General features: G+C 37.6%; 1 protein-coding gene across 1 annotated transcript; it reads right to left on the reverse strand.

Moving 5' to 3' along the window:
* Positions 1 to 3,339: 3,339 nt before the first annotated feature.
* Positions 3,340 to 15,275, reverse strand: LOC131440436 (pro-resilin). Its single transcript, XM_058611709.1, has 4 exons — positions 15,022 to 15,275; positions 5,765 to 6,348; positions 5,097 to 5,705; positions 3,340 to 5,035 (listed from the first exon to the last, which is right to left on the reverse strand). The coding sequence occupies exons 2-4, from the start codon at positions 6,340 to 6,342 to the stop codon at positions 4,033 to 4,035; spliced, it is 2,190 nt and encodes a 729-aa protein (XP_058467692.1). The 5' UTR covers positions 6,343 to 6,348; positions 15,022 to 15,275; the 3' UTR covers positions 3,340 to 4,032.
* Positions 15,276 to 15,756: the final 481 nt, after the last annotated feature.

A 15,756-nucleotide genomic window follows, 5' to 3' on the forward strand; every position in this document is an offset into this window, starting at 1 on the left:
AAATTGGAATGCTCGATCTTTGAAATCGAGTGAAGATGAATTTTATAATTTTCTCAATGTTCACAAAATTCATATTGCCATTGTGACAGAAACTTTTCTTAAACCAAATGTCAAATTGAAAAGTAATCCACATTATGTTGTTCATCGATTTGACAGGTTTACTGGAATGGGTGGTGGAGTTGCCATTTTTGTCCAACGGAAAATTAAGTAACGAATTTTACCTTCTTTTAATACTGAAGTTATTGAAAGCTTGGGAATTGACGTTTCATGGAATTTATTTCATCGCTGGAGCATATTCGCCATTCCAATGCACCGGCGAACAATTAAATTTCTTTAAAGGCGATTTGCAAAAACTCACAAGAAATCGACCGAAATTTTTCGTAATAGGGGACTTAAATGCTAAGCATGTCCAGTGGAATTGTAGGCAAAATAACAGTAATGGTAAAATACTTCATAATCAACTCTCAGCTGGTTACTTCACAGCTCTTCATCCCAGTAATCCGACTTGTTTCTTTTCCGTGAAAAACCCGTCTACAATTGATCTGGTTCTAACGGATCAAAGTCACATTTGTAGTAAACCGATTACACATGCTGACTTTGACTCAGACCATCTTCCTGTAACATTCAGACTTTACTACGAAGCTTTAATTAATCTAATTAGTTCTATATTCAACTACCATAGAGCTAATTGGTTGGATTACAGATTTCACATTGAAAATCATATGGATCATGAAACTATTTCAGAAAATTCTGCGTACATCGACACAGCAATTGATAATTTGAATCATTATATTATCGAAGCTAGAAATCTTTCAGTTACCAAAGCTCAAACTAAATTAAATTCTCCTATCGTCAATGACAATTTTCAACTGCTCATTCGGTTGAAGAATGTTCGTCGACGACAATATCAACGTTCTCGTGATCCTGCTATGAAAAACATAGTTAAAGATTTACAAAAAGAAATTAAACAATGAAAATTTCGCTAAAGAAGTTGAACAAATTAAACCATATTCTAAACCTTTCTGGAAACTTTCTAAGGTTCTTAAGAAACCTCAGAAACCAATTCCTGCTCTCAAGGAAGAAAATCAAATACTTCTTACAAATGGTGAAAAAGCTCAAAAACTTGCTCAGCAGTTCGAGAGTGTACACAATTTTAATTTGAACGTTGTGAGTCCTATTTAAAATGAAGTCTCATTGAAATATGATCATATTTCAACCCAAGTGTTATCACAAGATGACATTATTGAGACGAATTTTGACGAAATTAAATCAATTATTAGGAAACTCAAAAACATGAAGGCTCCTGGTAATGATGGAATTTTTAATATTCTTATTAAAAATCTTCCCGATGTTGCCTTGAGACTCCTGGTTAAAATTTTCAACAAGTGTTTTTCATTAGCTTACTTCCCAAAAAGATGGAAAAACGCCAAAGTAATTCCTATCCTGAAACCTGATAAAAATCCAGCAGAAACATCAAGTTATCGACCAATTAGCTTACTTTCTTCTATCAGTAAACTTTTTGAAAAAAATATCTTGTTGAGATTGATGTCTCATATAAATGAAAATTCAATTTTTTTACCTGAGTAGTTTGGATTTCGTCATGATCATTCAACTACTCATCAACTTGTCAGAGTAACGAACATTATAAAAGCAAATAAATCTTCTGGGTTATCCACTGGAGTTGCTCTTCTAGACATAGAAAAAGCATTCGACAGTGTTTGGCACAAAGGTTTAGTAGCAAAAATGTCTGATTTCCAGTTTCCTATTTATTTGATTAAAATGATTCAAAATTATTTAACTTATCGTACTCTTCAGGTTAGCTATCAGAATTGTAAATCTGAATTGCTACCCGTACGAGCCGGTGTTCCGCAGGGTTTGAGCGTAGCTCCAATCTTGTATAATATTTTCACTTCTGATTATCCAAATCTACCCGTTGGTTGTCAGAAATCGCTATTCTGTGACGACACAAGTCTGTTAGCCACAGGTAGAAATCTAAGAGTGATCTGCAGTCGCCTTCAAAGAAGTTTAAATATTTTCAGTGATTATCTGTCAAAATGGAAAATTAAACCAAATGCAGCAAAAACGCAATTAATTATCTTTCCTCATAAGCCAAGAGCTTCCCTTCTTAAACCAAACAATAATCACATTCTCAAATTGAATGGTTTGGGATTGATATGGTCTGATCAAGCTAAATACTTAGGTTTAACGTATGACAAAAAACTCACTTTCAAGGATCACATTGAAGGAATCCAGGCAAAGTGCAATAAATATATTAAATGTTTATATCCTCTTCTAAACAGAAATTCTAAGCTCTGTCTAAAAAACAAATTGTTAATTTATAAACAAATGTTCAGACCAGCCATGCTTTATGCAGTACCAATTTGGTCAAGTTGTTGTTCCACCAGGAAGAAAACGCTTCGCTCTTTGCTCTTTGTTGCCCAACATTGGACTTTCCGAATGGACCACCTAAGACGCAGCCGCGGTCAACATTTAAATGAAATTATCTTCAAAAAGTAAATGTCATGTACCAATCTAACGTTTAAAATAAAGAACCGATGAGATTTTGCAAATTTTATGCGTTTTATTGTTTAAAAAAGTTCTCAAGCTCTTAAAAAATCACCCTGTATTAGTTAGTAAGTTAGTATATAAGTACCTTTTCTACATTACACAATACAAGTAGGTTTAGAATTTTCCCTACACAAAAATCTCGGACTTGCGGAAGCAAATGATGTCCTCATGGTAATAACCAAATCATGTATATAACAGGGCTGAAAAGTCACCACTTGTGGCTGAACACCCAATTTAAATCTTAATAATTTAATTTTAACTCATATTCCAATAAATAGTTATTTAAAAAAAAGATTCTGCAGGTTCCGTATTGAATGATTAATTGGACATTTGCAGATCATACTAATTATCATTATTGCTAGTCAAGTTTCAAGAATCCTATAAATTGAAAGTTTCTATCTATTTATCTATCTCTTTTAATTCAACTGCCTGCCTGGCCGACAATGACGTGCCAGATCCCTTTCCACTCAAGTAACGTAGTCACCACTCATCAGTCAACACATATCGGCCTCCACTCGGCACCGTGATCGACAATTATGTTGTTTTCCATCTTTCAGGTCAATAGGTGACCTCGTCGGTTTTTTGAATCATCAATGGATCCATCATCAGCCGATCAAAAAACTCAGGTATCAGCGCAACCGTATAAATGGAGATGGCCTTCTACAGCAGCACGTGGCTCTCTAAAATGTGGTGCAACACAATGGTGTTTGCGGAGAAGGAATAAATGTATCTTCTAGGATTTCGGATTTCATATAAATACTCGAACCAAACTTTGGAGGAAAATGATGATTGCAAATGCTTTGTTTTATTTTTTGCCCTTTTTTTTTATCGTGCTCCTGCTGGAAAAATAGTCCAACTATATGTGAAACAATTTCATGCGATGGCAAAAATAATTCAATACTTCGGACCAAATCAACCCGTTTCTGTTGGGATGGAAATGCGTAGATACGCATCTGTAAATGCATGGTACGCAAAATTGATCTGCGCGCGTGCATTGCCTCGTGCATCAGTACAAATCGTGTGAGCTAGCTTGCTTTGTTGAAATCTTGCCTACAGTATTCGTACTTTCTCGTTAAGGCGATTTGTTCGACTTTCTGCTGTGAAGATTTATAGTTCTTTCTTTCAAGCTGTGGTTTATATCATACAAAAAAAATAAATCATACAACTAACCTATAATATTATAATAATTTAAATTAATTAACCGTAAACAATTAAACATAGTTCCGTTCGAGATATTCACATTGGCATACAGCGTTTTAGAAGTTTATATTAGAGTATTACATGTTGATTGTTTTTGTATGGAGAAGGTAAGGTTAGGACCAGTTGTTGTATTTTAATAAAGACAAGATCATTTAGAAGTGGTAGTACATAGTCGAACAAGTAAAACGCTATTTTACGGCACATTTCAATCGGAGATTGCTTTTGATTAGTGGTCATGGATCAGTTTGGGGTTTTGGTCAGTACTTAGTAGTTGTAGCCTCCACTAGAGGTGTATGACTGTGGAATAGTGTCTGGAATTGATGAGCCGGGTTTACCGGAACTATATCCACTGCTGGAAGAGGCACCATTGCCGTTTGATGAGAAACTGCTGGCCGAAAACGAGGCTTGTGAAAGTCCATTTCCAGACACACTAGACTGGAATCCTCCAGTACTGTGTCCATTTCCATTGCTCGGGGCACCATATTGCTGAGACGGAGCGGAAATGGCACCAAATTGGGAAGAAGATTGACTGGGTGCACCATATTGCTGAGATGGTGCGGAAGGAGCACCGTATTGCGAAGACGGAGCGCTGCTGTGTCCATTTCCTCCGGAAGGAGCACCGTATTGAGAAGACGGAGCGCTGCTGTGTCCATTTCCTCCGGAAGGAGCACCATATTGGGATGAAGGAGCTCCTCCATTACTGCCTGGAGCTGGAGCACCATATTGCGAAGAAGGGCGGCTAGCACTGGCAGACGGGGCTCCATAAGATTGACTTGGACGAGCTCCGAAACCGTTTCCGTTACTACCTGGAGCTGGAGCTCCATATTGCTGAGACGGACGAGATCCGAATCCATTTCCGTTGCTAGATGGAGCTGGGGCACCATATTGCTGGGATGGCCGGGCACCAAAACCATTGCCATTACCATTTTGAGATGGGGCACCATATTGCTGAGATGGACCATTACCGTTACCATTTCCTCCGAGAGCGGGCGCTCCATACTGACTTGAAGGACGGGCTACTGCAGTAGATGGTGCTCCATACTGTTGACTCGGACGTCCACCAAATCCTCCATTACCATTACCATTTCCATTTCCAGGAGCAGGAGCGCCATACTGGCTAGATGGGCGTCCTCCATTTGATGGGCCGGCTGGGACTCCGTAACTAGTGGCTGGAGGTCCTGACTGGCGAGACTGTGCCGGAGCACCATATTGTTGAGATGGCGCACCATTGGATGGAGCTCCGTACTGTTGGGATGGAGTTTGTGGACTACCGGAAAAGGTAAACGTTATTGTATTTCAGTGTTATTATATTGCGCATAATCACTTACCGAAAACCGCCATTTGAACCATGTCCATTACCGTTGCCATTGCCATTGCCATTACTTGGAGCTCCATATTGTTGAGACGGAGCACCATATTGTTGCGATGGAGCACCGCTGGCCGGGGCTCCGTACTGCTGTGACGGTGCTCCATACTGTTGGGATGGGGCTCCGTATTGCTGGGATGGAGCACCAGCAGATGGCGCACCGTATTGTTGAGATGGACTTTGTGGACGTGATCCACCATTTCCGTTGCTTGGAGCACCATACTGTTGTGAGGGGGCACCATACTGTTGAGATGGAGAGCTGATTGATGATCCACCGTGTCCATTACCATTACTTGGAGCTCCATATTGCTGAGACGGTGCTCCGTTGGTTGGTGCACCATATTGTTGAGATGGAGTTTGAGGGCGAGATCCACTATATCCGTTGGTAGGGGCACCGTACTGCTGAGATGGTGCACCATACTGTTGCGATGGTGCTTGAGGACGCGATCCACCGTTTCCATTACCATTAGGGGCACCATACTGCTGAGAAGGAGCTTGAGGACGTGATCCACCATTTCCGTTGCTTGGAGCTCCGTACTGCTGCGAAGGAGCACCGTATTGTTGTGATGGGCTAGGTGAAAGTTCAATTATATTGTTGTTAAAGAGAAAGCGATTTAATGGAAAACTTACCGTGAGCCACCATTGGATCCATGACCATTGCTTGGTGCCCCATATTGTTGAGAAGGTGTTTGTGGACGTCCACCGAAACCGTTTCCATTACTCTTAGATGGTGCACCGTACTGCTGAGATGGACTAGAAGGAGCACCATACTGTTGAGATGGGGCTTGACCACCGAAACCGTTTCCATTGGATGGAGCGCCATATTGTTGGGAAGGAGCTTGGGGTCTCGATCCAAAGCCGTTCCCATTGGATGGAGCGCCATATTGTTGAGATGGTGTCGATGGAACATCATACTGTTGAGACGGAGATCCGAAGCCACCACCTGAGGAAGGAGCTCCATATTGTTGAGATGGAGCGCCACCGTTTGATGGATAACCACCTCCATTTGCGTTACCGTTGCTCGGCGGTCCATAGCTTCCACTTGGCGGTCCAGCAGGCGGATAACCACCGGCACCTCCTCCGCTTGACGGTGGCAAATAACTACCGCCAGGAAGAGGTGCCTCTCGCTTCGTCAGTGTCGCGGCAAATGCTGGTCCGAGGTAGCAGCATAGTACAAAAACAACAGATAGCCGGGATTGGAATCTCATATTTGTCTGGAATGTCAATTGAAGTAGGAACCAAATTATACTTCCTCTAGCACAAGGTTAGCATGGTGAGACTCTTTGACAGGTGATAGATTAAACCTTTCGGTCTGTAGCATGGCCTACAATTAATCGTCACGATGTAGGAAATAATCGTCAGATAAGAATCTGTACATGAAGTTCCATACCTCCTACGATGTGATCAGTTCGTAGAGAACGATTGTATTTCAACCTAGCAATGATTCTGACGAGATGTCTGATATTTACGATCATAACCCAGATGCCAGTGTGTTTACATGTGCATTATTGTTATTTTTTGCACAAGCGTTCCGAAAAAAAAATGAGGCAGATGTCACGATACACCTTATATCATGTTTTGATTATCGTTTGACATTACGTTTGAGTTTAAGAACCATCGTTACGTTTTGACACCAGCATCCAAGTTAAAAGCAATCTAACTATTCATCCAAATACATAATTGATAAATTATTGAAACTTATGCAATAGCCGTAGTAACTTTCGTGTGCAATATCGTCTGCTTGTTTGCATGCACTCAAAGCGGCGAGATTTTTGCAAAGCCAGTACGACGATGAAGACTATGAAGATGAGAGTGATGCATCTATCCGTCGTCTGATGTTATCGTGACGCAAAAATGTGCAATTATGCTGTCAAATTGAATTATTTTTTGCTTTGTTTTGTGTGTTTTCATCTGTAGGTGAGATTTCCTCGCTCGGATAGATTCCACTTCCAATCGGTTATATCTAAACAGTAGCAAGCAGTTAGATATGGGAAAGCCCTCCGGTAATCACGCTTTACACAGCGTCACTGTGTCGGATCATAGTCCGACCTTTGTTTTGAAGGGGGGGAAATGCTGCTGCGATCATGATGACGGAGCATCTTGAACTCAGCGGAAGATATCGCTGGGCCACGATACGATGCTGCGTTTATGCATTGACAGTGTCTAGATGTTGCGGGTTTAAAGATCATTGCGGAAAAGTGATTGCCGAGTTTAATCATCAATAGGGGAAAGGGTTGTAGTGTGATGCCAGAATACTATGTGATTGGTTTAATTCAGTATTCGAAAAACTTTTTACAGTTGCATCGGTTTATGAAGTTGGTCTTGTTTAATTTCAATATAATTTATTACAATATATATAAAATGTGAAAATGTTCAATTCACTTCGAGACGTTCGTTTAGCAAACCTTCGTTTCATCCATTCATTTGCATTCCCTCCGAAGACTCGTGCGTACAGTCCCGGTTGATTTCCTTGTGATTTATTCGAATTTAATATTCACAAGTTTGCAAGTTGGGGTGCTAGCAGGGAAGCCTCTAACAAGGTTTCAACCGCTACGAAGCAAGTAGCAATTTTATGTTCGGCTGTCATGGTGTTTGCATGCAGAGCCTGAAGACAGATTCGCTAAAGCGCAATAGGCCAGGTTGGATAATGGCAGAGAAGTGAAAAAACAGAAACCGTAGTCCGGCAGTGGATGGCCAGCTCGGCTTTGTTGGTGTTTACGGAAGGTACGGTGTAAATTAAATTAAGCTAACTAATTTCATAATTGGATATATAGAATGTCTATTATTAAGAGATCATTCGGTGCATGGTATGATGATTTCGCGAGATAATGAACTAATTAAACTGGTGACATTTGTGATGGGAGGTTCTACAGGTTAATTGATTGATTGATGTTAGAGCTCGTCAAACTTTCTCTTTGAAATTTTGATGTTATCATAATCACAGTGCATTGAGATCCAACTTTTATTTCTGGTTGACGAGGTATGGCTAACGATACTACATCTCTATGTCAAAACCTTATAAAATCGTTCGTTCCGGAAAACCTGGCCAATGTTAAATCCGGATTTTGCATTCAAAACTTTTTTTTGCCACGTATTTGAAATAAAGATGTTTTAAAATGTTTTTACATTGAATTGATTATATTTAACAAGTTAAAAAGCTTATTCGATTTTTAAATTTTTCCCTGAATTTATGAACAAGAACAAGAATACTATTTGAATCCGAATCCCGTGTCGGCGAGTTCGATTCGGTTCGGATTCAGAAAAAGAATTTGCGTTTGTGTTTTGCACAGCATTTTTTTTTTGAAAATCAGTTCCAGGTTTACTTGAACTCATAGTGAAAACGAGCTGAACTGAGTTTGAGGCTGGCGGGAGTATGCGAGGAGCGAGAGTTCTGCTTACAGAGAACTAAAGAAACGTTCTCAAAAATTACTTTTTTCAGTGGTTAGTGGAATTAACAGAATCGCTTTAAAGTAAAACTAACTTCATTTAATTCTACTATGCAATCTTTACTATTTCGCTACTAATATCACGAGATATTAACAGACATAGGTATTAGTATTTCGATGTGTTATGCGTAACCTTCATCAGCGTATCAGTTAAGGGGTAAGGCCACCATAGAACTTAAAAAAATCAAAAATCATTGAGAGCCTAAAATTTTCCTGTATTTCCGGAAAACGTTTATGCTTTCACTGTATTTCCGGAAAACGTTTCTGAAATTGTCCTGTTTTTTACGCACATGGTGGCTTAAAGTTTCCACTTTGACATGGTTAAGGGAGGTGGAAATGTGAGTGGAATCTGGTCCAAGCTGAGCAAATTTCTTACTACCACTTTGACATGACATAGTGCATTTTATTTACCCTTAGTTATGTGAAACATAAAGGTGGAAATTGCCCCGAGTTTGTAGATGATATTTGGAAGTGAAAAATGAGAGAATTACATTCGGTAAATAAAATGGACTATGTCATGTCGAAGTGGAAATAATTAATTTGCTTTAAATGTCTAAGATACAGAAATACGAGGGATTTATTGTATATTACAGTTCGCATAATATTTTTAACGAATCAAATTCCTTCGCATGAAGGCTCTGTTACATATAGGGAAATGCGGGGCAAAGTGGGGACCCTAATGATAAAGGATTTTTTTTAGATATTGTCGAATGAAATTTATTCATTTAAAGTTTTTTAATAAAAGTAATAGTAGAAAATATAGTTTGTCAATATTACATACTGTAAACGAAAATATTCATCTCTCCACGTTTTGCCTCAAGAGCGGGGCAATGTTTGAACTTTGAAAAAACTATGGACAATGTGATTAAACGTAATTTATTGTTGACCCTCAAGGTTTCTATTGAATGTTAGATCGCCAAAAGATAAAAATAAACGAAGAAACTTATATTTTAAGTCCGATTCAGATGTGTCGAGCGTTTCGATTCCCTATACTTAGGATGTGTTGGTACTCGACCTAAACCTCTTTTGGCAACCAATGGAATGTTGAATGTTGGCTTGCTCGGTTTGCCTCAAATGCACACTTGCAATTAAATATGCATTATTTGATCGAAAATGAAATATAACAGTTCGGTTTTACCAGACCCTGTCAGCTTGGAGCGATCTCAATTTTCAGTTCAGCAACGCCATCGCACGGCGTCTCATTCAACATGTCATGTCAATTGTATGGGTGCGCAGCCCTGCTATTTTGGCGCGTACGAATTTGACATTTCTCTCCCCTACTTCTATGTATGAGATTCGATGCGGACTCACCTGAGGGCGACATGCTCGCAAAAAAGGATGTTGCCAATTATTTGTTCGAAAAATGTGAGAGCTGGATATCTTGTTAATATGATGTCTTTGGTTTTACGCTTGATTCATTCAGTGAGGAATTCACTTAGACACCATAAAAATAGTTCAGGTGGAAAACAATAAGACGATTATTCACTTGTGTTTTTTTTAGCCAGAGAAGCGGTTAATACAGGCTAGAATATTGGACAGCTTTCTACAACTCTACAATGTCTGATCAGAAGGTGCTGCAACGTCTAAAATTACATGATGTCACTTTTTCGGCAAAGTTCACACTGTCTAAGGTAGATGGCGCAGTGATATACGGGAGCTAGCGACAACTCACCACCTTGCCTCGCATTCTCCTATGCCTTGTTTGTTGCATTTTACTACGTCAAGAAAATAAAGTCTGGTTATCTAATATTTCAATTTCGCCCAGATAAAAAAAATATTATAAAAATTTTCACCCGAATCTTCGCATTGCAACAGAAGTGTAAAAATACCATAAATTCTCTCTATTCAGTTTTTCAAACTTTCAATAACTTAAGTGTTTTGCATGCTAAAAAGCATCATTCGAACAACATTTTGTGATTTTTTCGTGGAAAAATATTAACAAATAAGTCGGTGAAGAGGTATTTTTGAGGACACTTCTCAAAAATCATGATTTGCGGTGTCCACTGTATCTCAGCGCAGACTAATCAGAATCAAAGCAGCATAGTTAGAGTAGAAGTTTTTCTAGACACCAACGTTTCTGTTTGATTTTTTTTGAAATTTTGTTAATTTGTTTGATTTTTTTTTGAAATTTTGTTAGTTTCGTAAGGAAAATTAAAAGATCTGTTGAGCTTTGACTATATATTTCACAATCTTTGTTTTGATGTTATTTGTCATATCTACATATGTTAATTTGTGATTATTTTTATTCTCGTATTGTAATTATTGTTATTCACATTTTTTTCAAAAGATGATGGTTTTTGCGCCCATTTGATTGGCTACTCAAATGGGCTTTTTCCCATCCTCGTCCATTTAGATTTTTATATCCGATGGACATAACAATGATAATAAATAATAATAATAATAATAAATAAATAAAATCAATGGAAACAATTTACTACTCAAGGGAGCCCGTAGGGTCTAATGTTTTCAAAAATCATATTTTTTCTTTTATAATTTGTTATAATGAAACATTTCAAGAATGTTTTGTCAAGTTTTTAAGTCAATCAAAGCAGAAGTCTTGGTCCTATGCGCCGAGTTCTGATTTCTTCGCAGTATGAGATAAACGAAGATAATGGCCCATAACTTGCTGAGTTTTGTTCCGATAAGCTTGAAAATTTCACAGAATACTCTTGAAATGTTTTACTATAAGAAAATACAAAGAAAAAACTAAATAATTTTTCAAAAGTGTTAGACCCTACCCGCCCCTTAATTATTGAATATGAAGAAAAAAAATCCAGTCAATTTAGTACGACGACGAATAAACTTGTTTAGGGGTTAAACCATGTTGTTTGTTATTGTTATTCTATTAGAAGATAAAGAGAATTACTCAACAGTACTAGGTTGATAGGTAAACTAAGTAAGCATTTCGATCGATTACTTTCAAAAGTTAACTCGTTCGTCGGCCAATAAGTCCTCGGTCTGACAGACAGATTGCGTCACTAAGTAAAAGTCTCTCTATCTAGTAGTATAATTCAGACTTTGCCAGAACTTAATCAACCAGCACTGATTGGTTTGCTGTGTTCAATCGTGGTTGTGTTAACCTCGTTGATGCACTAAACTATGGTCCTCGAAATAAAGCTATTGTTCAGGAAATTGTGTCAAAAGTTCTTCTCTTCATTATGGAAAATCGAAAAATGAAGTTGAAGGAGATACCTGACATCGTAATGATATTGAAAGGAAGTGAACTCCAAACTATGTCCAGAGTGTCCTTTGAACATGAAAAATCTGCTTGCAAAGTGGGTTCCTCGTTTTTCCAAAGGTAATCGGAAACAACTAATCATTACATTGACAAAATTCCATGAATTGAAATTCGCATCCGTCATATTCGCCAGATAGAGTTCTCAGCGACTATATTCTGTTATCAGATTTAAAAAAGTGACTTACTGGAAAGAGATTCACATCGAATGACGATATCATCGCGGAGACTGAAGCGTTTTTTTAGATTAATGCAAAATCGTGATATAAAAGTGGTGAAGAAATGTGGGAACGCTAAAAATGCTTTGTTTCGGTCCGACTTATTCACCGACGTGTTGTTGTGAAATCTCGTTTTGTTTCAGAAAGTGCGCTTCCTAACACTATTTTGTTAAGGTAGGTTATTACTGACTAGTTTGCAACAAAAAATGTGAGTTATTGTCACTAACACCTAACCACTAGCGTGACTCAAACAGTACAGTTTTGACTAGTGACTAGCGAAATATCAGAGATCAGCTAAAAACAATTTTAACTTGTTGAAACTTAGTCACCAACGATCTTGTAAACATGAAATCAGTCCAGAATGCTTTTCAGTCAATAATAAAAGAGCAGCGTAGTATTTGAAGTTACAAACTTGATTTGATGTACAAATTTTACAACGATTTTCAATCTGTCGAACAAAATTCAATTTTAATCTGGTTGTTTTTATATGCACCTTCAATCCAAATCTATTTATAAAAATATGAAAAACGAGCTATAAAATTACTTCAGGTTCCAAATGCTCAAGAGCGATCCATGTACACTAGATTCTTATTAGTTTTTAATCAAAGTTTTCATATAATGAGAATTATAAATACTGTCGCGATCGATGTTCTCCTAGTGCAAAGAATGAAAATGACTATTCAGCCACTTATTATGTTTGTCAAAAAGTAGTTTCAAAAATCTAATATTCTTGTTTTGTTTATGTTTCATACACTTTTTGCGACTCTTAAAAGTGTTCACAATATTTAAGCTAACAAAAAGTTTTCTACGTTGCATTTTCGTTATCATCACATTGCGAAAATCTACCGATTGCTATTTGAAAAAGTGCAGAAATTGTAGGTTGAAATTTTGTAACACCTATGCTACTGTTATGTCAATTCACAATAATGATTTGAACATACGCTTCCCGATCAGATGGTAATAACAGAATTATAACAACTGAAGTAATTTATTTCAGAAATATTTTGTAACAAATTTTGAAATATTTTTGGCTGGCAGGCTGTTAAAATAACAAAAATCATAACAAAAAAGACTCTAACGGGAACAAAATCGTAACAGATTTTGAAACGTTTGTATTACAATTATTATTGAATTTGATATAACTGCAGAAGTCCGAAAGCAGAAATTTATAACAATAGTTGTAATAAATTAGATAGCAAATTTAACACAGAAAAACTATATCACAGCTAACTTTAAGCATCGTTTCAATTCAAAATTGTTGAATAATTTTTTTTAATTAAATGAATAACTTATTTAGTGATCTAATTGTTTCTTTTAGTTTTTTGAAATTCTGAGCATTATATTGCGATATAAAGCAATGGAAAAATTCATTTTTTTAATTAATCAACTTTATCATGAGTCGGGTTACGTGTTTGAAATGGTTCCGCAACGTCAAATATACTTATTTTCAACTGATAGTTAAAGGCATAGCTGTGATTAAATATATGTTTCAAATAAATAACGGTAACTTATTAATGAAAATATGTTGGGCTTGAAAACCCTGAATAATTATTTGGTAACTAATTATGTTATGAATAAACATTGCAGTCACCTTGTTTCAACCAGTGTAACATACAAAACATGTTCGTGCTATTGTTTCAACATAGTTTGGACTTGGTCGTACCGAACTAGTTGCGGATTGTTGCTTGGGTAGCAAAAGTTAGGCGCCTTAAGATCAGTATGAGAGATACGACTAGTTTAGTTTGCTGAAAGCATTAGATATCTAAATAGAAGAATTGAACTGTTGTAATGTTGGCATTAGAACGAGTATTGCCTAGTTATGATAATATACACAATTTGTACATGAAAATTTTTTCGAGCTATCTTTCCATCAGACAAATTTCCAATTCATATATCCATTGCCACCGTTTGAAATGTTTTAGTTGTTCAATTGTCACTATATCCACTGTAGTTTTTCTATCTAATCTGTACGTAAAATTCTTATCTAAGTAAGCATCTTCATTGTTCGATAAACTTTTTAAAACAACTAACATAGTAGAAGACGATTGAAATCTTCCAACCCGGTCCTTCAAGTTTGTCTACTTCTTTATGATTCGCATCGATAACAAGAACACTTTAGAAAATTTTCTAAAGTTTCTATCCCAAATTGATTTTCCTGGAGGAGAATCAGTTTATCTTGGTTTATTTTTGAAATCAGGATAATTGTTAGTTCTCAATTAGATTATTTTCGGGTTGCTTTGAGGGTTTCTGTTAAACTTCCCTAGGTTGCCAGTACTTCAGGAGTCAGGAGCTATTCGAGTGCGGATGAACTACGGTCAAATGAAGATTGTATTTATCACATGTATTATTTATGAGGCTTGTAAACATAGTTATTTGTAGTATTATCCAATGTTCAATTTGTTTTATAGTTTTGAATTTCCATTAATCATAAATATCATCGGTTCCGTTTTTGATAATATTTCTCAAGAGGTTTGTAGTAACTTAATCGAATCAGTAAAATATATAACGTTAATGACAAATTAATCATAATTATTATTTCATTTGTTTTTTTTTTAAATGTAGCGTTTAACAAAGAAAAATGTCAATGTTCGCACAACTGAAAGCATTTACTCTCGGTACACAGTTCACCATTGAAATCAATTTCCGCTATCAAAACCGGGCACATTGCAGCTTCATTAGTTCCTTCAGGATCAAACTTTTTCCATTAAAGAACAATTTTTCCGGATGGTAGAAACTGTAAGTCACTTGGATACTGCAATACCACTACCGGCTAAAATCACTCAGTTCCGGTAGTTGAGGAAAGTTCTCCTTTTTCTTCTATAACACAGCGCGTTCAAGCACAAATTTAATTTTCCTTTGCTGAGAAGCCAACAATAGTACCACTTCGGGTTATATATTTTTTCTACTATCAGTTCACTGTCCACAAAACTTCACTTTAGCCCACAAAAAAAAACTTTGATGAGCATGGATTACCACCGGGATGCTTACTTTCGATTATAGTGGAGCCTGCTGGAGAATCCTTCCGTTTTCCACGGGGTGGCAAATTGTCAATCCGCAGCAGGATACGTTATGACTGCACGGTACAGTACAGTGCTGAAGATATGCTAGCAGACGATGGAACTGTTCTCGGAACGGAGAACGGTTAAGCCGTCTTAAAATGTGATGAACCGAACCGATGTACTTAACTGAATGATATTCAAATCGGAATAATCGTCACTTTTATACCGAAAACTAAACAAAAGTGCAAATTTCGTTAGCTTGGGCTTGAGAAACTCAGACGTACAAAAAAAAAAACGACGCACAGAATCTGGGAGCAGAAGTGCGGATTCCACCCCCATCAGTAGTGGCACGAAGAGCCCACGAATCTTAGCAGCATGGTGCGAGCCGGTGATGGGTGAGCATAGATTTTGCCTGTTTGTCGGCTGTCGCTTACTTCTAAAGACCCCCTTCTCCACAGGTGGCGCGAAACGAGAGTGAAACTGCCGAAAGATGCACAGCAGACCCAGGGCCGGAGACGTCCACAAAGAGAACGTGATGTGACGAGAGACTGAGAGTGCTGTGGATCGAGCATAAATTGTGTTCTTCGCTTCTTCACAGCTGATTAGCGAAGACCAGTTCGGAGCTTTGCTTGTCTACCGTTCGCGGCTAGTGGGTAGTTGCATGAGCCATTCCCAGCCAGCATCTCTTCGCTGAGGTATGGGGAGATATAAGTGACTGCGTTGG

Source organism: Malaya genurostris, chromosome 1, assembly GCF_030247185.1.
Source record: "Malaya genurostris strain Urasoe2022 chromosome 1, Malgen_1.1, whole genome shotgun sequence".
Classification (NCBI taxonomy): Eukaryota; Metazoa; Arthropoda; class Insecta; order Diptera; family Culicidae; genus Malaya; species Malaya genurostris.

Coding starts and splice junctions, on each gene's coding strand:
- LOC131440436 (XM_058611709.1), bottom strand. CDS start 6,342: ATGAGATTCCAATCCCGGCTATCTGTTGTTTTTGTACTATGCTGCTAC. Junction 5,706..5,764: donor GGATCCAATGGTGGCTCACG/GTAAGTTTTCCA, acceptor ACTTTCACCTAG/CCCATCACAACAATACGGTG. Junction 5,036..5,096: donor GGTTCAAATGGCGGTTTTCG/GTAAGTGATTAT, acceptor CTTTTCCGGTAG/TCCACAAACTCCATCCCAAC.